The sequence below is a fragment of the Drosophila simulans genome, chromosome X, assembly GCF_016746395.2.
Source record: "Drosophila simulans strain w501 chromosome X, Prin_Dsim_3.1, whole genome shotgun sequence".
NCBI lineage: Eukaryota > Metazoa > Arthropoda > Insecta > Diptera > Drosophilidae > Drosophila > Drosophila simulans.
Genome location: NC_052525.2, coordinates 8,114,607 through 8,133,217, shown reverse-complemented (window position 1 = coordinate 8,133,217; position 18,611 = coordinate 8,114,607). Strand labels below are relative to the sequence as shown.

Sequence of the window (18,611 nt, the reverse complement as noted above, 5' to 3'; positions counted from 1 at the left end):
AAAAAAATATATTAAAACATTATTATATTAAAAACTCAGTTTAGCATTTGTTATTGGGGGGCTGTCCATGATATTTCCACCTACTCAACTGACAGGACGCACTACCAACTTCGTTCGTAAAAAACCGTGTGATTATTATAAACAATTAGTATAATTTATCCTGTGGCTTATGCGATTGGTGGGGTCATGCGATATTCGGGCTTTCACCATGTGATCTGTACTGATGTACAGTTCGGCCGCTAATCAGACGTCGTCATCACTGATTCACCAGCTACTCATACGTGGTGAGCAAGAGGGAGTTTTTGTCTGTGTCTTGCATTCCCATTCGTCGGCTGGCGAAGGCAATGATGAAACAGCGAGGAATTCCATTCGGAGCTTAACTGTGTAGCGAAGCGAATCGCTTCCATTAGGGATTTTCCTCCATTCGTAAACTCAATATATTCACTTTAATGCTGAAAATTAACGAAACAACTCCTGAAATCAAGAGGCTTTGCCTCGCCACCGAGCACAGTCATATCGCAGCCAATGCCATGCTGCTGACAAAGATAGATGGTATGTTTGTGACATATCTTATAACACCGGATCATATCACCCACTACCTAACCCACATAGAACTCAATTCACGAGTCCTGTCGCAGAGCGCGGAAATCGAAAACTTGACAAGGGCGGTTAAGACACTCACGGAATTCGTTAAGCAGTCGATGAAAACGACCAAGCCGAAGGCGAAGGGAAATCCGGACGATGATTTTCCAATTCTATGTGAGAAAGATCTGGTCGAAGTGGATCACAAGATAAGCCAGGACTCCAGGGGGATCTATGTAAGTTTCCCCCTCCTCGTGCTTTTCCCTCACTAGAATATATATATGTATACAGTTGTACTCATATGATCCCTGATCAGACGAATTCAATACGGAAATTCCTGCGCCAGGGAAGATTAAGTCGAACCATAAGACTCATTTTCTCCGAAGACATCCTCCTGAACTACAATATTGATGGGAATCAGAAGAAGAAGAGACTTAAAGATCACGAACATCTGTTTCGTTCGCTTATGAGTAAGTTTAGTGCTCGATATCCAACTTTTAGTGGTCCACTCAATAATTGTTCCCAACTACAGACGCCATCGGTCAGGTGTAACCGACGCTACCCTCGGAAAAAGTCTTATCCAAAGCCATGAGATGCGTAAAGAATTGCGCAGCTAAAAAGAAGGGCAAGGTAGATGAAGACCCCTTGTCCTTTTTGAACGTGGATATGAACGGCGTACAGAAATCATAACTATGCCCATGTGAGATGAAATAGTAGAAACAAGGATAAATTTACTTATATGTATGTACGGGCGAATCAACCCGAGTTGAGGATGATCACCCAAAGAGTGGTTGATGAATCATCATCACTTTGTTGAGAAGTTTTCACTTCAGGAAGAAGAGCGAGAGCAAAACAAAAGACGAAAAGAAAACATCGATTTCTCCCTATGCTATCGATGTTTCAGGTCTTCAAGGTTGCCTTTATATGATTACTAAATGCCACATTTTCCTTATATAATATAATTATTAAATAATATTAATATAATAATATATAATATATTATTAAATATTACCATTATCACTCTTGTGAAAGCAATTTATTTATTGATGTGTTGTCCACCAGCAAGAAGTTTATTTGCGCGGTCACGATGCCATCGCTAGGGACGGGTGGTTGGCATCGGTGGTGTGCCATCTCTAATTTGCGGCTTACCTTAACCAAGTGGAAGAGTGAAACTCCGGTCTTCGTTGGTTGACTCGCGCAAACGAAAAGGAAACCATGGCGCTGGCCATTAAGAAGCGCTTAGGCACCTACGTGGAAACGGTGGACGGCGTGCCGCCGGTGAAGAAGCTGCGTTTGCAAACACTGGCCGCTGATGCCAAGGGCGGGAAATCCGGAAAAGCGGGCAATGTGGAGCGCAAGCTGACGGCGCTCAACCAACTGGACGCCTATGTGGGCAACCTGCCCTCCGGCGCGTTGGTCCTGCCCACTGGGGCACCAGTTGCTTCAACGGGAGCTCCGTCAACAGGTGTCATCGGAAATCCGCCGGCTGCGGCGACTGGAGCTCCCCCAATGACAGCCGCTAGTAGCAGAGAACTGCTGGAGCTCTTGGTCAAGATCACCGATGAGATATCCTACGAGGACGTGGAAATGGGCGAGCTTAAGGAGGTGGCCAGCAAGATCTTCCAACTGTATCAGCTGCAGGAACGCGATAGCGACACCTCCATCCGGGTGAAGCTGCTCGAACTGCTGTCCGGATTGGGTTGCGAGTGTGCCACCGAGCAGGCGCTCACCATGATCATCGACTACTTTATCTTCTTGTTGAGGAAGGAGGTGTCCCAGAAGGTGCTCGCCCAGGGCATGATGTGCCTGTTTCGAATCGGGGAGCGCAGGAAGCACATGTTGCCCATATCGTACAAAACCCAGGTGGCCCACCTGGCCAAGGAGCAGCTCCGCTCCGGTTCCACGCATACGCAGAAGAACGCCATGCTGGTGATCGGTCGTTTTGCCACCAAAATGGAGGGTGAGCGTCATTACGTATGGAAGTTAGCCTTCTACATCGACTCGCAGGACTCGAGCGTTCGTGCCCAGGCTCTGCACGCCCTGCTGACCCTCGGCGAACGGGGATCCCAGCTGCCGGCGGTGCTCTACAAGCGTGCCGTCGAGGCCATGAAGGATGACTACGAGTGCGTGCGCAAAGAGGCACTGCAGCTGGTCTTCATGCTGGGCAATCGGCATCCGGACTATATTTTACACTCGGACCGTCAGCAGGAGGAGCTGCGCATGATAGACGCTGCGTTCAGCAAGGTCTGCGAAGCCCTGTGCGATCTATCGCTGCAAATTCGCGTGCTCGCAGCGGAACTGCTGGGTGGGATGACCGCCGTAAGCAGGGAGTTCCTACACCAGACACTCGACAAAAAGCTGATGAGCAATCTCCGCCGGAAGCGGACGGCGCACGAGAGAGGTGCTCGCCTGGTGGCCAGCGGAGAGTGGTCATCGGGTAAACGGTGGGCGGACGATGCGCCGCAAGAGCACCTCGATGCTCAGAGCATCTCAATTATAGCCAGCGGCGCCTGTGGCGCCCTTATACATGGCCTAGAGGATGAGTTCCTGGAGGTGCGTACTGCGGCAGTGGCCTCCATGTGCAAGCTTGCTCTATCTCGACCGGATTTCGCGGTGACCAGCCTGGACTTCCTTGTGGATATGTTCAACGACGAGATCGAGGATGTGCGGCTGAAGGCCATCTATAGTTTAACGGCCATTGCCAGGCACATAGTGCTGCGCGAGGATCAGCTGGAGATAATGCTTGGATCGCTTGAGGATTACTCCGTGGACGTGCGCGAGGGACTACATCTCATGCTGGGCGCCTGCAGAGTGTCCACACAAACGTGCCTGCTAATGGTGGTGCAGAAGCTGCTAGATGTGCTGGCCAAGTATCCACAGGATCGGCACTCCACGTACGCCTGCATGCGCAAGATTGGCCAGAAGCATCCGCATTTGGTGATGGCTGTCGCCGTCCACCTGCTTTATGTGCATCCCTTCTTCGAGACGCCCGAACGTGATGTCGAGGATCCAGCGTATCTGTGCGTCCTGATACTCGTCTTCAATGCTGCAGAACACCTGGTGCCCATTATCAGTTTGCTGCCCACGGCCACCCATCGCCATTACGCCTATCTGAGAGACTCGATGCCGAATCTGGTGCCCCAGTTGCCCATCGAGGGTGCGTCCTCGGCGAGTGCGACGCACAGGATCGATTCGGCTGTGCACCAAGCGGGCAGTTCGGCGGAGTACTTGCAGATGATTCTCAGTCACATCGAAGAGATCTTCACAATGACTGACGAGCGCTTGGAGCTGCTCCAGACTGCCCAATCTAATCTGCAGGTTTGTACGCCCGCCGGGCTTATAACTGAACACTTATGTTAACTATGTTTGTTTTATAAACTTTAGCGCCTGGGATCCATTGATGCGGGCATGTACGGCACCTCAAACTTCCTAGAGACCTTCTTGGCGGCCCAGATCCAGATCGAGCAGATGCAGCGCTGCGCCAGCACGCAACGAAGCAGGGTGCCCTTGAAGGAATCACTGGCAGCGCTCATTCGAAACTGTCTCAAGCTGCAGCACACGTTCTCCGGCCTCAATTACGGCGATATCCTGCAGGTGAAGCAGCTGCGCCTGAGGGCTTGCGCGCTTCACTTGGTCCTCGTGGTCAGGGATCGCTCACAGAGTGCCTTGGGCCCGTGCCAGATGCTTTTGCAAACCGCCGGCGATATAAGTGAGTTCATCAAGGCGAATACGAAGGATGAGGAGGAGAAGCCACCGGTGGTAGAGCCCGATATGCCCATGAAAGCGGGGGTCAGTAGGGATGCCCAGCCGGATAGCTTCACCCGGCAGCTGCTAAGCAAACTGGATGGCATATCGGATCCCAAGCCGGGTCGCGTCTTTCGCGAAATACTGCCGCTGGTCCAGCAGGCTCCGCCGCTTGCATTGCCACCCGCCAATGATAAAATACGCCGCTGCGTGGCCAACATCCTCGAGCCATGTCCGCTGCAATCGCAGGATAATGTAATTAAGGTCACGGCTGGCCTGATAGCAGCCGTTCCTTTTGTGGCGGAAATCGACAATTTGCTGGAGTCCCAGAAGGCGGACATGAGGATCAAGATCAAGTATCCGGACCAGCACATGCACACCGTGGTGCCGAAGCAGAGTGACTTCAAGCCCATTATGACGGAGCAGGGCGAGCACAAGACCAACGTGCGCCTGCGCACCACAATCCTGCTGTCGCACAGCGTTTGGACGGAGTCGTCGCTGGTGGAGATCCAGCTGTGCCTGGCCGTTCGTCCCGGCAGCGAACTGGAGCTCTGCAAGCCGGCCAAGGTGTTGTTCGCACCCAAACCAGTCAGGCGGGGCATTTAGCCTGACTCCCACGCAATGGACTAGGTGCTTTCTGGCCGTGAGACGCGGAGCGAGAAGCTGACAAGGCCTCACAGCCGCTGGAAGAGCAGGAGGACCCAGGGAAGCAGGGCAACGAGCAACTGTTAGTTAAAAATATGTATGTGATTGTTTAAGATACCATAGCAGTTGGTTTAGTTCTTTCTAAATCGAAAAAACCGAATGTTTAGAGCATCAGTTGTGTGTAGCTTATACCATTATCATATGTTTAAGAAGAATTCATTTTGAATAAAGTGTGTACCATAAATCTTTGAGAAAATGTACATCATTTAAAATACTTACTATGGGGGAATGAAACGCCGAAGACTTGATCATTTTATATAGTTTCTATAGTTTATTTCTCATTATAGGTTTTACAGCTTACACGTTTTCTGATCATTTTTCTGGATAGCCTTTTCTCCATTTTCTCGTTTTGATTATTCTCCTGCTTTTTCTGATCTGGTTGTGGATTTTGTAGACGCTGCTTTCATTTATGCTTGTTTGTTGTATACGAATTTGTTAATCTTAAGTTTATATTTGATTCGCTAAAAACTCATTTTAAAAAAGTACTTTGTATTCTTGTGTTTTTCGATTTCGTTCTGCGTTATATTTAAGTTGTTGTTAGGCCTTTGGTTAGCAATAATAATCGTAATAATCATATGCAAGTAAATTGATCAAGTTGGATATTACTGAGTGGTTAGATAAGTAGTTCTTGTTGCAAACATTTTCAGCATGCTGTGAAAAATATACGTACAATACAAACACATCGATTTCCAAACCACACAAACACACAAAAGTCGATAATTAATAGCGTTTATCGTTAATTGTTCATCGTGTCTTCTTGTTTCTTGCTAGGAATCACAGTATTGTGCAAATTACCATTATTAGTTTCAAAAATGTTTGCTTGGGATGTTGTTTAGCTTTCGGCATTCTGAGTTTTCAATTCTGAATTCCTCGACTGGCGCTTATTAGAGTGTGTAAATTCTTATGATTCTGTAAATGTAGATGTAAATGTAAAATAGAACCCGACACAGGCAGTGCAGTTGTTGTTGTTGTTGTTGTGGTTCTATCGCTATCGAAATCTTAAGCTCTGTCATCGAAGACGAGCGATTATTTCGAAAATTCCACTGATGAACACTTTAGTTAGTTTTTAATTTCATACGACAAAAGAGGAAATATTAGTTTAGTTAATTGGTTTACTTTTGGTTTTTCAGTTTCCACATTGTTATTGACTATTTTGAGTTTTTATTTTGGGAAATCACAATATCTATGCAAAATCTTATACATCTCTCTATATGTTTTGTATGTATATATATATATATATATATCGCTTTGTCATGAACATTAGATTTAGATCGTTGTCCTCTATACTGTAAATATATATCATATATCCATATATACGTTTGTATAGCAAGTTTTGTTTGTATTGTTTTATGTAGTTCTTTTGTCTTGTTGTCCTTGCATGTCCTTTTTCCGATCTAGTTTCCTAGTTTTCCCTCCGCTCTACTTCCTCCTCGTATATCTGCTATATCAATCGTTGGGATATGCGTGGTGCAGGTGAATTATGTTTGTGGATCGTTCGGTTGTCTCCCAGTTTTTAGTGTGGGCTCGGTTTCTGGGGAGGCTGGGTATTGGGTATTCGATTGAAAACTATGCTGAAGCCGGGTATTATAGTACATTATACATACATAGGTAGCTAATTGAAATAACAACAAACAGAACGCAGTGCACAAAATATGAGTCATCAAATTACACGCCTACTCCGCCATTATGTTTTTCGTAATCCGTAAATCTATGCAAAAATTTGACTAAGCAACCCTGTATGTTCGTTAAAGACCAAATTATCATAAGCTTATTTATCCACCTAAGGTATATACTTAATATACTGCCTAATTTGCAAATAAAGCCGAACCGATTCGAATTAACGTCTCAAAAATCTAGTCATTTATGGGATTGCGTCTTTTGTTTTTCATGTTCTTCGGGTGTCGATTAAAGCGCAGTGTGTACACTAAAAAATATATATTACTATATATATATTTTGATCGAGTTTCTTACAAAGTTCAAAGCGTTTCTTCTCTCAAAGCGGCAGAGAAGATTTTCAAAAACTAAAATTGTATTTTTTACTTCATTTGTTTTATTGTGTTTTATTTCATTAGACTCTAGTGTCACTTTGTGTGTGTTTTTTAGTTTAAAAAAAATTATGAATACATCGTTATTATTACAGATATTTGGATTAAGTGGAAACCAGAGACGCAACTGGCATCTCGAGGGTTTTTAACATTTTTTATTCAAATAAGAGGGAGTACTATGTGGAACAGTTATAGGTTTGTCAGCTGCGTATTAATCGTATAATAATATAGGTTACAATGACCGACTCGTGCGGGTGGGCCAACTAATTTGTTAATTAACTAATTTGCTTTACTTAACTCATTAATGGACAAACTGAAGGGATTCTGTTTAAATACTAGACGCGAAAAATTGCATTAGACTATGGACGAAAATCGGAACTTATACGATACACATATTCACAAATATATGCGAATTGCCGACGAAGGAAAGCTGCTGCCTCAGCTTCTCCTGGATTTCTTGAACTGGCGCTGGAAAATCTGCTCTGCCCTTAAGTCTTTGATTGTGGCGAACAGTGATCGAGGTCAAGTTGAGTATTTGACTTGCTGCTAGTTGAACACATCGATGTTTTGGTTAGTCATTGGACATTGAGGAGCAGACATGCGCTGTACTGTGTAGTTGATTGCAAAATAGTCCGGGCATTTCCCTCGCAATTCAGTCATTGATCATTGATCGAAGCTGCCCGATGGTTCTCATTTAAGCCTTGGTTTTTGTACATTTTGAACAGTTCCTAGTTTAGCTGAGACCGGAATCGGTATAAACGCATATATCTGTCGCTATTGCCTCCGTTCCCTCACTCGACTCCTTGGTTCGCCAATCTCTTTGGCTTACAAACTCGACGCGGTTTCCATGTAGACAATGATCCTTGTGCCACTCATAACTTAAAGGTATTTTTGTAGAAAAAAAATTATTACACAAAACAGGCATTATCATTAATCGTCCTTCTACTTCTCCATACATTTGTCAACGTTTACATTCATTTTTTGTGTTTTGGTTTTTTTTTTTTTTTTTTTTTAAGCTTATACAAAAGTTTCTTTGTTTTTGTTTTTTGTTTTTGAAAAGGCGTTTAACTGTTTGCTATAATAATTTCATAAGCCAAAAGAAGCAAAATTATATGCTTTAAATTCATGCGAGTTTTCCTTCACTTTACAATTGTTTCTCGATTTGAGTTAATTATAATGTTTTCTTCTTTCTTTTTTTTTGCAGACACTTAAAGCAGTTTTCGTTTTACACATAGAATTACACAGTTTCTTTTTGTTTAAGAGGCGTTTGAATCGTTTGGTAGAAAATCAGGAGAACAATGGGGCAAGTGAATCCCAGCCACGCCTCTTAGACGTAGGTGGCCACGGCTCCGGCTGCAGCTCCTCCATTGCTGGCAGATGCTCCTCCGGCAGCTGCTCCACCGGCGGACGATGCTCCGCCCGAAGCTCCGGCTGCTGCTGCCGATCCGGCTGCTCCCGATCCTCCGGCAGTTGGCGCCGCCTGATGCGCCGCAGCGGAATTGTTCAGTGGCTGTGGGCTAACCGGCGGTTGGAGCTTTCCAGGAACATATTGGCCAATGAAGGAGCCATCCTCGGTAAATTGTCCTGGGATTAAAAAGATGTATACATTATTAGTTTTCATTCTATATACAATTCCCGATTTCTTCTATTAAAACCCCATTGCAATTGTGATTGTTGTTCATTGCGATTTCGTTAACATTTAATTAATAACTTAGCCGGTGCAAAATGATATGTTAAATTGTGTTTTCTTTGTGTTACGAATAATGTTTATAGTTTAGGTTAACCACAACCAACACCAGTGAGATTTCGTTATCCCGATTTAGTATAATTATAGAGTAAGTTAGTTTTGTTATAATTCATATTCCGCTTATTTAAGGATGAAAACTTCGGGGATCTCGGGTTAAACTACAACTACTTTGTCAGGCAAACTACAGATATAAATAATAACTTAAAAGATATAATAATAATAATAATACTTGAAATTATACTCAACTTTACCTGGCAAATGAGTCAGTTCAAAATGAAGAGAAGCCAAAAAAGGAAAGTAAATGAATTCGGTTTAACCAAATATCAATAACAAGCCTACTCTGGCATGCATTTTTTTTAATTTAAAATAATTAACAAATAATTCCCAAGTCTACACAATTGTAATTGTTTATTATTCGGTTTTCTTTATTTTATTTGTTTTCTTTCTAAATTAATATGCGAACGTACATCAACATATGTAAAAAAAATTATATTTTCATATAATTATGATGTTTTCTTCATTCATTCTTTAATATTAAATACACTGAAAAAATACACTTCATTTTTGTTGCTCTTCCCGGAAAACAAACAGGAGGCTATACTAAAACATTGTTTCGATTTCAAAGCAAAAAAATTCAAAGTCATTACACAAACTAAAAAAATAAGATAATGAAATAAAAACAAAATACACACAATAGGCTTAAATAAAGTAGTAAACATGTAAGCTAAAAGAGAGTTTCATTTCGATTTACGACCAATCTAAAACGGAGATTTGACATTCAAGTGCTGTTGCTTTATAAAAAAATTACTAAATTATAACTTATTTACGCTTTATATTTATAAATATATATGCATTACAAGTAGAGAAGGGAGAGAGCGGGACAGAGATATACAGAGTACCGGGGACAGAGTGGGACAGGTAGACATGTGCGCAATATAGAGATTTTATAAGCGAGCTTCATTATTTTCCTCATACATAGTTTCTTAAATTTCTTAACAAAAAAATTACACGCATCATCTCCATAACGTCCAGAAAATTATATGATTTTTTTCATAATTCGGTTTGATTCGCATGCATTTCTTTTTCGATAACTACTTCTTCCGATATGAAGACTTTTATTTTGATAATAGCCTTATTGCTGCATTCTCGTTGTTGTTGTTTTTGCTGTTGTGTTGCTTGTTGTTGGCAGTATTGATTTGCATTCGTTTTGTTTTTTTTTTACACATTTTTAGATTTTAATAGTTATATATAAAATCTCCATTTTTATATATACTTTAAATTAGTCGTGGTGTTTGCACTTAGTCGAATAAAATGTAGGCTACTATTATTTCCATTCATTTCTCATTTTTCTGCTGTGATGGTGTTTGGTCTTGTTGATTTTTTGATTTTTGGGGTTAAGGGCTCGGTTTCGATATTATTTTTGAGTTGCTGTTGCGGTGCGCTGCTTACTAATTAAATCAAAGTCCTTTGCGTCCATATTGGCCAATAAAGGATCCATCTTCATTCATGCCTGGATATTGGTTGTCGGTGTCGATTTAATATTGATTGTGATTGTGTTTATTTTACGTGTTTAGGAAAAAGAAAAAAATGATACAAATATAATATAAATAAAATATAGTGCAATTAAAAGTAATAAACAATATGGAACGTATAAACAAAGAACACATAACAAGGAACACAAAATATGCAAGTTGCTCGAAATGATTTGATGATCGATTTCCATCGATATTTTCGATGGTCCACTGGTGGACAGCAAATGAATGAATATTCTCTTTCATGAGCATGGTTAGTATTAGAAGAGAACGAACAATCAACAAACTGGAAAGGAAAGCAACTTCGTGCAGAGATCAATAAATCAATCGGGGAAAGCATAAGCGCAGGAGCGGCCTTATAACGGCAAGTGGCTCTCTTCGGTTGCCTGAAGGGTTCGGCAGAGCCTTGAACTTCATGCAGCATCTTGGAAGCGACATAAGAGAGAGGAAGCACGACACTTGGAGCAGCAGTCAAATGTATAGCAGGGGTCAACATTTTTGGGACAGCAACATTAATTTAATGCATAATCTTCAAAGTATCTACTTTACATTAGTATTTTCGTACTATTTTCATTTTTATGTGTGCTTCCACTAATGTATTTGGCACTAAGCTCTCTTTGAAGCGCAAGGAATTGAGCCGCAAGGGAAACAGAACAGGCAGCGGTACGAATTAAGAGAGAGAGAGAGCTACCTGGCTAATTGGATAACAACAACAACATTGATTGGGAGAGCGAAAGGATCGCTCCCCCTTTTCACCACACTCTCTCTTAGGCCTTGCGGTGCTCAGCATCCGCCACGCACAGTTCGTAGGAGGGCGGGGCAGCAGTGGGGGAGTTGGAGTTGGAAGAGGGTGAGGGTGGGGCCAAGGTGAGCAATGGAACAGTTGACGCCGACGTCGACTGAGGTAGTTGGTGCTGTTGTAGTTGTTGTTGTTGTTGGGTAGACGTTGGCAGCGCCGTTGACTTGCTGCGTGCTGCGGCAGCTGCACGAGCAGCGGCTGTGGCCACAGCTGATCATCATTTTCATATCCCCAAACACAATCGTCATCAATGCGCGAAATAAAACCAAAAACAAATGTGGCAAAGGAAATCAAGAGAGTGAAAAAACAACCAAAGAGAGACAACAAAAATGTAATGAGCAGTTGGAGGTGGTGTGCTAGATGTGACTCTAGATGGACAACTCTATCTAGTACTTCCATAACGGTAATGCAGCGTTTTAACAAATCACTATCTAAAATGTATACAAACAAAACATGCGACTAAACAAATAAATTTTTATTTTAAAGTTAAGATCACAAAAATCTAATAAAAACGGATTTAGATCTTAAGTGCTATCTACTCTGGCAAAAAAAAAAAAATTGTATAAAAAAGATTCCAACGCAGCATTACCGCATTCGAGGATAGTAGGAAACTCTATGTGAGGAGGACACACTCGTATGATATATACGTAAATGATATGAGAGAGGTGGCATATAAAAAGGACTCTAACCTGTGTCGCCATCACCGTATTCGGCCATCGAATCGGTATCGCTTTCCACGCCCGGTTTGTTCGCTGAACTCACGGATTGGCGACCAGCGCTCTTGTTATCCAACCTGTTGTATTTAGATTTGTTAAGCGATTTGCTATCGAATTGATATACGATCTTGGACTTACGGTTGCGAGTACTCGTGGAAGCCGCCCTCTTCGGGATAATCCCGCCGGCCGTTGGCCAGCTCCCGATCGTGGACATCGTACTTTCCGCCCCGATTGCGTCGGATAATGCAGATGATGATGAAGAGAATGATGATGAAGGCCAGGGCCAGCATCATGCCAATGAACCATCCGGCATTGGCCACCGTCTCGTTGGCCACCATTATTGGTCCCTCAACGGTGTTCGTGTCGATCTCCTGCGTGGCACTCTCCGTGTTGAAGTGGCCATCCACGGAGACCACGCGGAACTCGTAGGCGGTCTCCGGATCTAATCCGCCGACCTCCTGGTAATCGGAGTTCTTTTCCTCATTCTCGCGTATCCATTGGGTTTCGCCCTTGATCCTGGAACCGGAAATATATTCAATTATCACTTGTGGACAGTCGAGAATATATATGTGTATTTTGATCTTACCTGTGCATCGTAAAGAAGTGAGTGCCCGGATGACCCTCGGTACTTGGGAGCCAGTTGATGCGGAACTTGGCTAGTCCATTGTCGGATGGCAGTTGCTCCCAGGAGAAAGAGGGCGTGGCAGGGGCCACATTGACGGCATCCTTGAGCGTGGTCTTCTCGATATAGTGTCTATAGAAAGCAGAACGTGCAATTAGTTAAATACAGACAGACATACATAATGAGTAAAAAGGTACTTACTCAGATCCCTCGCCCATTTTCGTGGTGGCAGTGATGGAGATGCGGTACTTGGAGTTGGGCTTCAGGCCGGCCATCTTCATGCGTGTGACCCTGGGATCGGTGATGTGGGGATCGTATTCGCGTCGCTCGCCCACATAGCTCTCCTTAACCTCCTCGTAGTAGATCTTGTAGCCAGTGAGCTTGCCATTGGGATACAGCGGCTTCTTCCAGTGGAGCATGAAGGCCGAGGAGCCCAGGGGATAGGCATCCAGTCCCTGAACCGGCGATGGTACACCCTCCGGAGTATCGAAGTCGATGACGGCACTGGGTGGGCCATTGAAGCGTCCATTGTAAGCCAAAATGCGGGCATAGTTCTTTGAATCGGGCTTGAATTGTGTGACCAGAGCGTTGTGGGTATCACCCTTCACATGGATCTCCCGCAGACCCTCCTCGCCCTCGTTCTCCGTCCACGTTTGGATTTTGTAGCCCTTGAAGTGTCCGCGCACCGATTCCTCACTTACCGGCGTCCAGGCCATGTAGCCACTGGTCGAGGATGTGATCTGCCTCATCGTGAAGTTGGTGGGCGCATCCAGGGGACGATCTTCGCCAGAGTAGCCAACCACCTCCTCGGCGGCCACATTGGACTCACCCCTATCGTTGATGGCCACCACCTTGATCAGGTACTTCACGAACGTCGGTTGATCGGCAATCACAATGTTGTTCTGTCGCCAGTCGAATATGTTATTATTTTCCCAAGCAGCGGCAGGGATATCGCGTTTCCAGCTCACATAATAGTGGAAATTGGGGGCATTGTGCTCGATTTCGGGCATGGGAGTCCAGGAGATGACCAGATTGTTCGGCTCGGTGCCCTGGCCAACGACATTATCGGGATTCTTGAAGGGCACATCCGGCTGGGTGGTGCAACTATCGCTGTGCGCCGACGGCGGCGAGGCTCCGATCTTGTTGAAGGCAATCACACGGAACGTGTAGTTGGCCCACGGTGACATCTGGACGACGAACGAGGAGTCCGTGTTGGGCACCTTCTCGTAGGCGGCATCCCAGGAGGCGGGCGTGAACGATGTATTGAACTGGATGGTGTAGTGCAGAATGGGCGAACGATTGTCTCCCTGTTGTTCCCAGTGGATCTCGGCCTTGTCGGCCTGGCAGGTGATGCCGGTGAGTTTTGGCGCATTCGGCACATCCTGGACAATCAAATTCGCCCTGGCCGTGGCCTCATCCAAGCGCGTCCTGGCCACGCACGTATACTCGCCAGAATCCAGCTCCATGGTCTTGGCAATCGTCAGGGAATTATCGTTGGTCTTCACGAATCGCGGCTGGGCCTCAAAGTCAATGGACTGGCCATCCTTCCACCAATCGATCTCAATCTCCAGCGTATCGTCGTGGGCCTCGTTACAGCGGAACGTGGCCGATTGTCCGGCGGCCACCTCGTAGTTCTGCGGCTCTTGGGTAATCCTCGTGTGCTCCTTGACCACCAGCGAACCATCGGCTTGAATTTCACCAAACTTGTTCTGCGCATAGCACGTGTATTTGCCGGCATCCGAGAATGTCACGTCTTGGATCTCCAGGTCGCCGTTAGCTTGGACATTGTAACGACCTCCGGTCAGCCAGTTGCTGGCCCTCAGCCATTTAACCAGAGGCTTTGGGGATCCGTTAACCCTGCACTTAATGGTCACATTCCTTCCATCCACAGTGGACACAGCTGCTGGAGCTTCGGAGATCGTTGGCGGCTCAGCCTGGACATTTAGGTAGACATCCTTGTACACATATCCCAGCGAATTGGTGGCGTTGCAGCCGTAGTTACCAGTATCGCCCTTAACCAGATTGATAATGCGGATTGTGTTGTCCGTAACCGTTCGTCGGGGATTCGGGGTGCTCTGCTCGATGGGCTTACCATTGTGAATCCAACTGATCTTGGGCTCTGGTACACCAGCAGCGCGACACTCGAAGACCACCTCTTCGTCCTCGGCGGCGGTGGCGATTTCAGGTTCTTTGGTAAAGTACGGCACGGAGTTAACATTCAGGATGATGGAGAAGGATTGGGCATTGCCCACACCGTTGGACACATCGCAGGTGTATGTGCCGGCATCATCGAAGTTTGTCTGCCGAATGACCAGTGATTTGCCATAGTGTCCTTGCGTTATTCGATCGCTCCACTGTATCCGTTGGCCATCCTTGCTCCACACGGTCTGCGGCAGCGGAGTTCCACCGTAGATGCAAAACAGTTCCATTCGCTTGCCACGCAGCGCCAAGGACTGGCGACGGGACACATACTGACGCACGGGCGGATGCTTGTTCTGCGAGGCACTAACGCCCATCTGCTTGACATCCAGGAGCACCTTGTTGCCGATCTTGTATTCACTGCGGAACACCGAGGTGGCCGAGCAGGCGTAGTAGAAATCGGAGCTGGCATCCTCGCGGGTAACATTCGAGAACCAGAGATTACCCTCGGGATCGAGGGTCATGCGAGAGTTGTTGATCGACTTGATGCTGCCATCGATGGACTCCTGGATCATCCAGTTGACCGTCGGACTGGGAAAGCCGTCGGGTGCGGCACACTTCAGCATGAAGGGCTCACCCTCCACGGCCTCCAGAGTCTTGGCCGCCTCATCCTTGAAGGCATTCAGCTCGGCCTTACGCACATACACCGAGTTCGAGGTGGCCGTTCCGAATTCGTTGGACGCGAAGCACTGGTAGTGGCCGCGATCCTCGTCCTTGGGTATGGTGATCACCAGGGTGCCGCGTCCTGGCTGCCGCAGCATGCGGTTATCGTACGCCTGCCAGTCGAACTTCTTGCCGTTCTTGATCCAACTATATCTGTGGGTTAAAAGTGGAAATAGTGGGGTGTAAGTCGATGTATTACTCGTTATTGAAAATAGAGGCACCTTACTAATGAAACTAATAACCTATTGCTATACTAATACATATCTGCCACACTAACTATTTAATATTATTTGTTATATATATTTTAATTGCACCTTTAATTGTTTATTTCAACAACAATTTGACCGCAGTTTTCCGCATTTCCTCACTTGCCAATCGACTCATTAAGTTCGAGACTCTCTAACAAGTTAATTACCGCATTTAATTTGGCTTAATCAACATTTCTACAGGCGGCGCGCTAAGAAGAAAATTAAGACACTTTTTATGCACAAATTATGACAACTTGCTTAATTTCCAATTGCGAAAAATGTTGATTGAAGTGTGCGTGGGGATGATGGGGTTTTTTCCTCTTTTTTTTTTATTTTTTGCTTGTTTCATGTCTCAAGTAATTGCAATTAAGCGGCAAAAAGGAAGTCAACGAGCTGAGCCCAGTTTTTGCTGGTTTATTTCATAAGTTTGTGCATCATCTTGTATTTTTCTTGTAACTGTAACTATGCCAGATATTTATGCATATTAGCGATATATTATATACTTGCATTTTAGTTTTTATCTTAAACCAAACGATAAAAACTATTAGCAGTTACTAACTTCAGTTTCAGTAACTTCAGTTTATGGTAACTTTATATCTAAAAATATATAAAATAGTGCATAATCCCACTATTATTTTCACCACAATTGTGAATAGTTGTAGACTTGTTATATACATATATATCTTTATAAAACTGAAAAGCCCGACTCAATTATGTGAACAAGCCGCGCTGCTTGAGCTTGTTAAGCATTTTTTTTTTTATTTATTTCTTTTTTTGTTTGCCATACTTGAGCTGGTTTTTTTTTTTGTCAGCTCTTTTCATCTGGGATCTTTTTGGGTTCGGTCTTGACGACGGGTCATGCAATAGGTCAATCATTTGAATTGTTTTTAAGTGTTGTAAGTTGAACTGTGAAGAGAACTCTGGGGCATTTATGCACTGGCGAGGGGCGATCGGTCAGTTTGTTGAACTGCAGTCATTCAAGTGACTCAACTGATTTTATGAGTTCTGCTGGCAAGTATGCAGATTAAAAAATTACAACTTAATTGGTGCCGTACTTCAATTAGATATTCTAGTTAACACTTTCCTAGTTTTAAGTTCAGTCTTGCGTAGATACTTTTCAAATGTTAATTGAATTTGGCCCTAAGTGTTAATTTGTGTCAATGAAAAGTGAATTTGTGAACCCTCGTCGCGTGGGTCAAAGAGTCAAGCAATGAGACAGCGAAATGCCAGGATATTGCCATCAGGCCACGTGGATCAATGTATGGAAACTTAACCCCCGTGTTGGTAAAAGCAGTCCGTAAACCGTTGGCAATGACACATTAAGCGCAGTTGTTCAACCCCGACAAACGGCAAACACTAAACCAAACTATGCGCCCAAACAAACTGGTCGGCGGGTCAATAAATTGTTGGCCAAGTGGCAGGAAAGCCAGGAGCCAAGGATACCGCCGCCAGGATGCCAGGAATGGAAATGGAAAAGGAAAAGGAAAAGGGCAGTCAAGCGGTAAAGCACGACGTCTGTCGCCATCGCTCGACACCATCGAAACTTTTACCGCTTTAGCGTTCCGCCAACGGCGAGGCGGTCACCTGAAACGGTTGCCAAAGACAACAGCTAAATGGCCAGACAACAGCTGCTCGCCACGCCCCCCGCCCCCACACAGTCACGCCCACGCCGGCAGGAATTCGCCCATTTGCAAGCTGAACGATTTGTACATTCATTCTTATGACTTGTTTTCTAGAGGGTATCATATAGCTGGTAGGGTATGCTCACTACTTGCACAACAGTAATTATTAAATGTCTGAAAAAAGAAAACAGTGCAAAAGCAAGCAAAGTAAATCTCTATCTTGTACACTTTCTTTAAAAATAAAGGGTATATATATTCGGGCATATTTTGAAGAGCTACTGGTTAGTAGACAGCTCCTTTATGTTACTTCTTGTCCTCGCTCGACACCACTTAACCCCAAAGTGCGCTGATAGTTTTAGGGTTGACTTGGCTTCACTTAACTGGCCCGCCCCCTTTCCCCCTCAGCGGATTTTCCTTCAGCTGGCTTTTCCTTTTCCTCTCACTTTCCCCCTTGCATTTGCATTTGCCAGCCTTTCATGGCGATAGAAATCTGTATGGAAAATGCGCCAAGAAGTGCCAGGATATGGCTGCTGATGACTCATCAGCCCGGCTAAAACACACAAACAAACAAACACACACACACACACACAAGCTGCTTTGCATAAGTGTGGCTGGGGGTGTGTGTGTGTGTGTGTGTGAGGGTGATAGCTGAGGGGTTTTAGCGGTTGGGCTCCATTTGTGCATTACTTTTTGGGGTTGCAAAATAACAAAATGCCGTAGCATACTTTTTTGCGCGCTCACTGACAAAAAAAAAAGAAGAAAGGAAGTGGTCACAGTAAGGGCAGACATATACATACGTATGTAACCCAGTTATATGCAAACATACAGACATACATAAGCCTAGATACATTTACATAGCAGACATACAAACACAAGCATTCAATTAGGATTTTTGCAAATTTGGTATGCAATGCAATAAATAGCTATGTATATATAAAGCTCATAACAACAAAATAAAAATATAATTTAAAGAAGAAAATCCATCTGTTTAAGCACTGGTGCCTCTATTATTGTGACCGCAATTGTGGCTACTCTGCCAGGGCTAGAAGTAAAAGGAAAGGAGCCAGGCCAAAACCGCTTTTAGCCAAAGGCAAATTTCCTCGCAAAGAGGGGAGAACCACTGGCAGAAGGGAGGGCGAGAGAGAGGAAAAGTGGGCAGTCGGCGAGACAGTGGACTGAGTGGCGCAGGGGGGGCGTGGTTGGGGGCGGGGCCTCAGACCGAAGTTAAACAAAAGGAGCAAAATGTGTATTAGGTCTAAGAATGCCGCTTCCTGCACTCAGTCGCAAATTATGATACCCTGATCAACAGGTGGAAAAAAAGTGGAGGCATTTTTTATTAGCCATCCAAAAATATTGATTTAATAATTTAATAAATATTGATATATTT

At 44.6% G+C, this 18,611-nt stretch overlaps 3 protein-coding genes across 7 annotated transcripts in view; 2 read left to right on the top strand and 1 right to left on the bottom strand.

Moving 5' to 3' along the window:
* The first annotated feature begins 118 nt into the window (after positions 1–118).
* Positions 119–1,599, top strand: LOC27208129. Its single transcript, XM_016183749.3, is given in 4 exon segments — positions 119–552; positions 613–818; positions 899–1,052; positions 1,115–1,599. Coding segments are annotated over 4 exon segments (621 nt in total). The 5' UTR covers positions 119–449; the 3' UTR covers positions 1,273–1,599.
* A 77-nt stretch (positions 1,600–1,676) lies between these two features.
* On the top strand, positions 1,677–5,231 carry LOC6740573 (integrator complex subunit 4). Its single transcript, XM_016175376.3, has 2 exons — positions 1,677–3,900; positions 3,967–5,231. Exons 1-2 carry the CDS (start codon positions 1,798–1,800, stop codon positions 4,930–4,932), a joined length of 3,069 nt encoding a protein of 1,022 aa, XP_016038557.1. The 5' UTR covers positions 1,677–1,797; the 3' UTR covers positions 4,933–5,231.
* A 44-nt stretch (positions 5,232–5,275) lies between these two features.
* The window catches only part of LOC6725460 (neuroglian), a 37,824-nt gene continuing 24,488 nt past the window's right edge, over positions 5,276–18,611 (bottom strand). For 3 of the 5 annotated variants that reach the window (XM_016173625.3, XM_039296526.2, XM_016173623.3), the window contains exons 4-8: positions 12,694–15,507; positions 12,457–12,624; positions 12,009–12,386; positions 11,844–11,947; positions 5,276–8,660 (exon numbers count right to left, since the gene is read on the bottom strand). In XM_016173625.3, the coding sequence (XP_016038554.1) occupies positions 8,404–8,660; positions 11,844–11,947; positions 12,009–12,386; positions 12,457–12,624; positions 12,694–15,507 (3,721 nt within the window). In that variant the 3' untranslated portion in view covers positions 5,276–8,403. Of the gene's footprint in view, positions 8,661–9,224; positions 10,334–11,046; positions 11,365–11,843; positions 11,948–12,008; positions 12,387–12,456; positions 12,625–12,693; positions 15,508–18,611 lie in introns of those variants that run through there. The other 2 variants (XR_001599844.3, XM_016173627.3) reach the window with 2 other exon arrangements.

Bases quoted from the DNA above. Each gene is read 5' to 3' on its own strand.
- LOC6740573 (XM_016175376.3), top strand. From the start codon at position 1,798: ATGGCGCTGGCCATTAAGAAGCGCTTAGGCACCTACGTGGAAACGGTG. The intron at 3,901-3,966 runs GTTTGTACGCCC...TATAAACTTTAG, and splicing joins CTGCCCAATCTAATCTGCAG to CGCCTGGGATCCATTGATGC.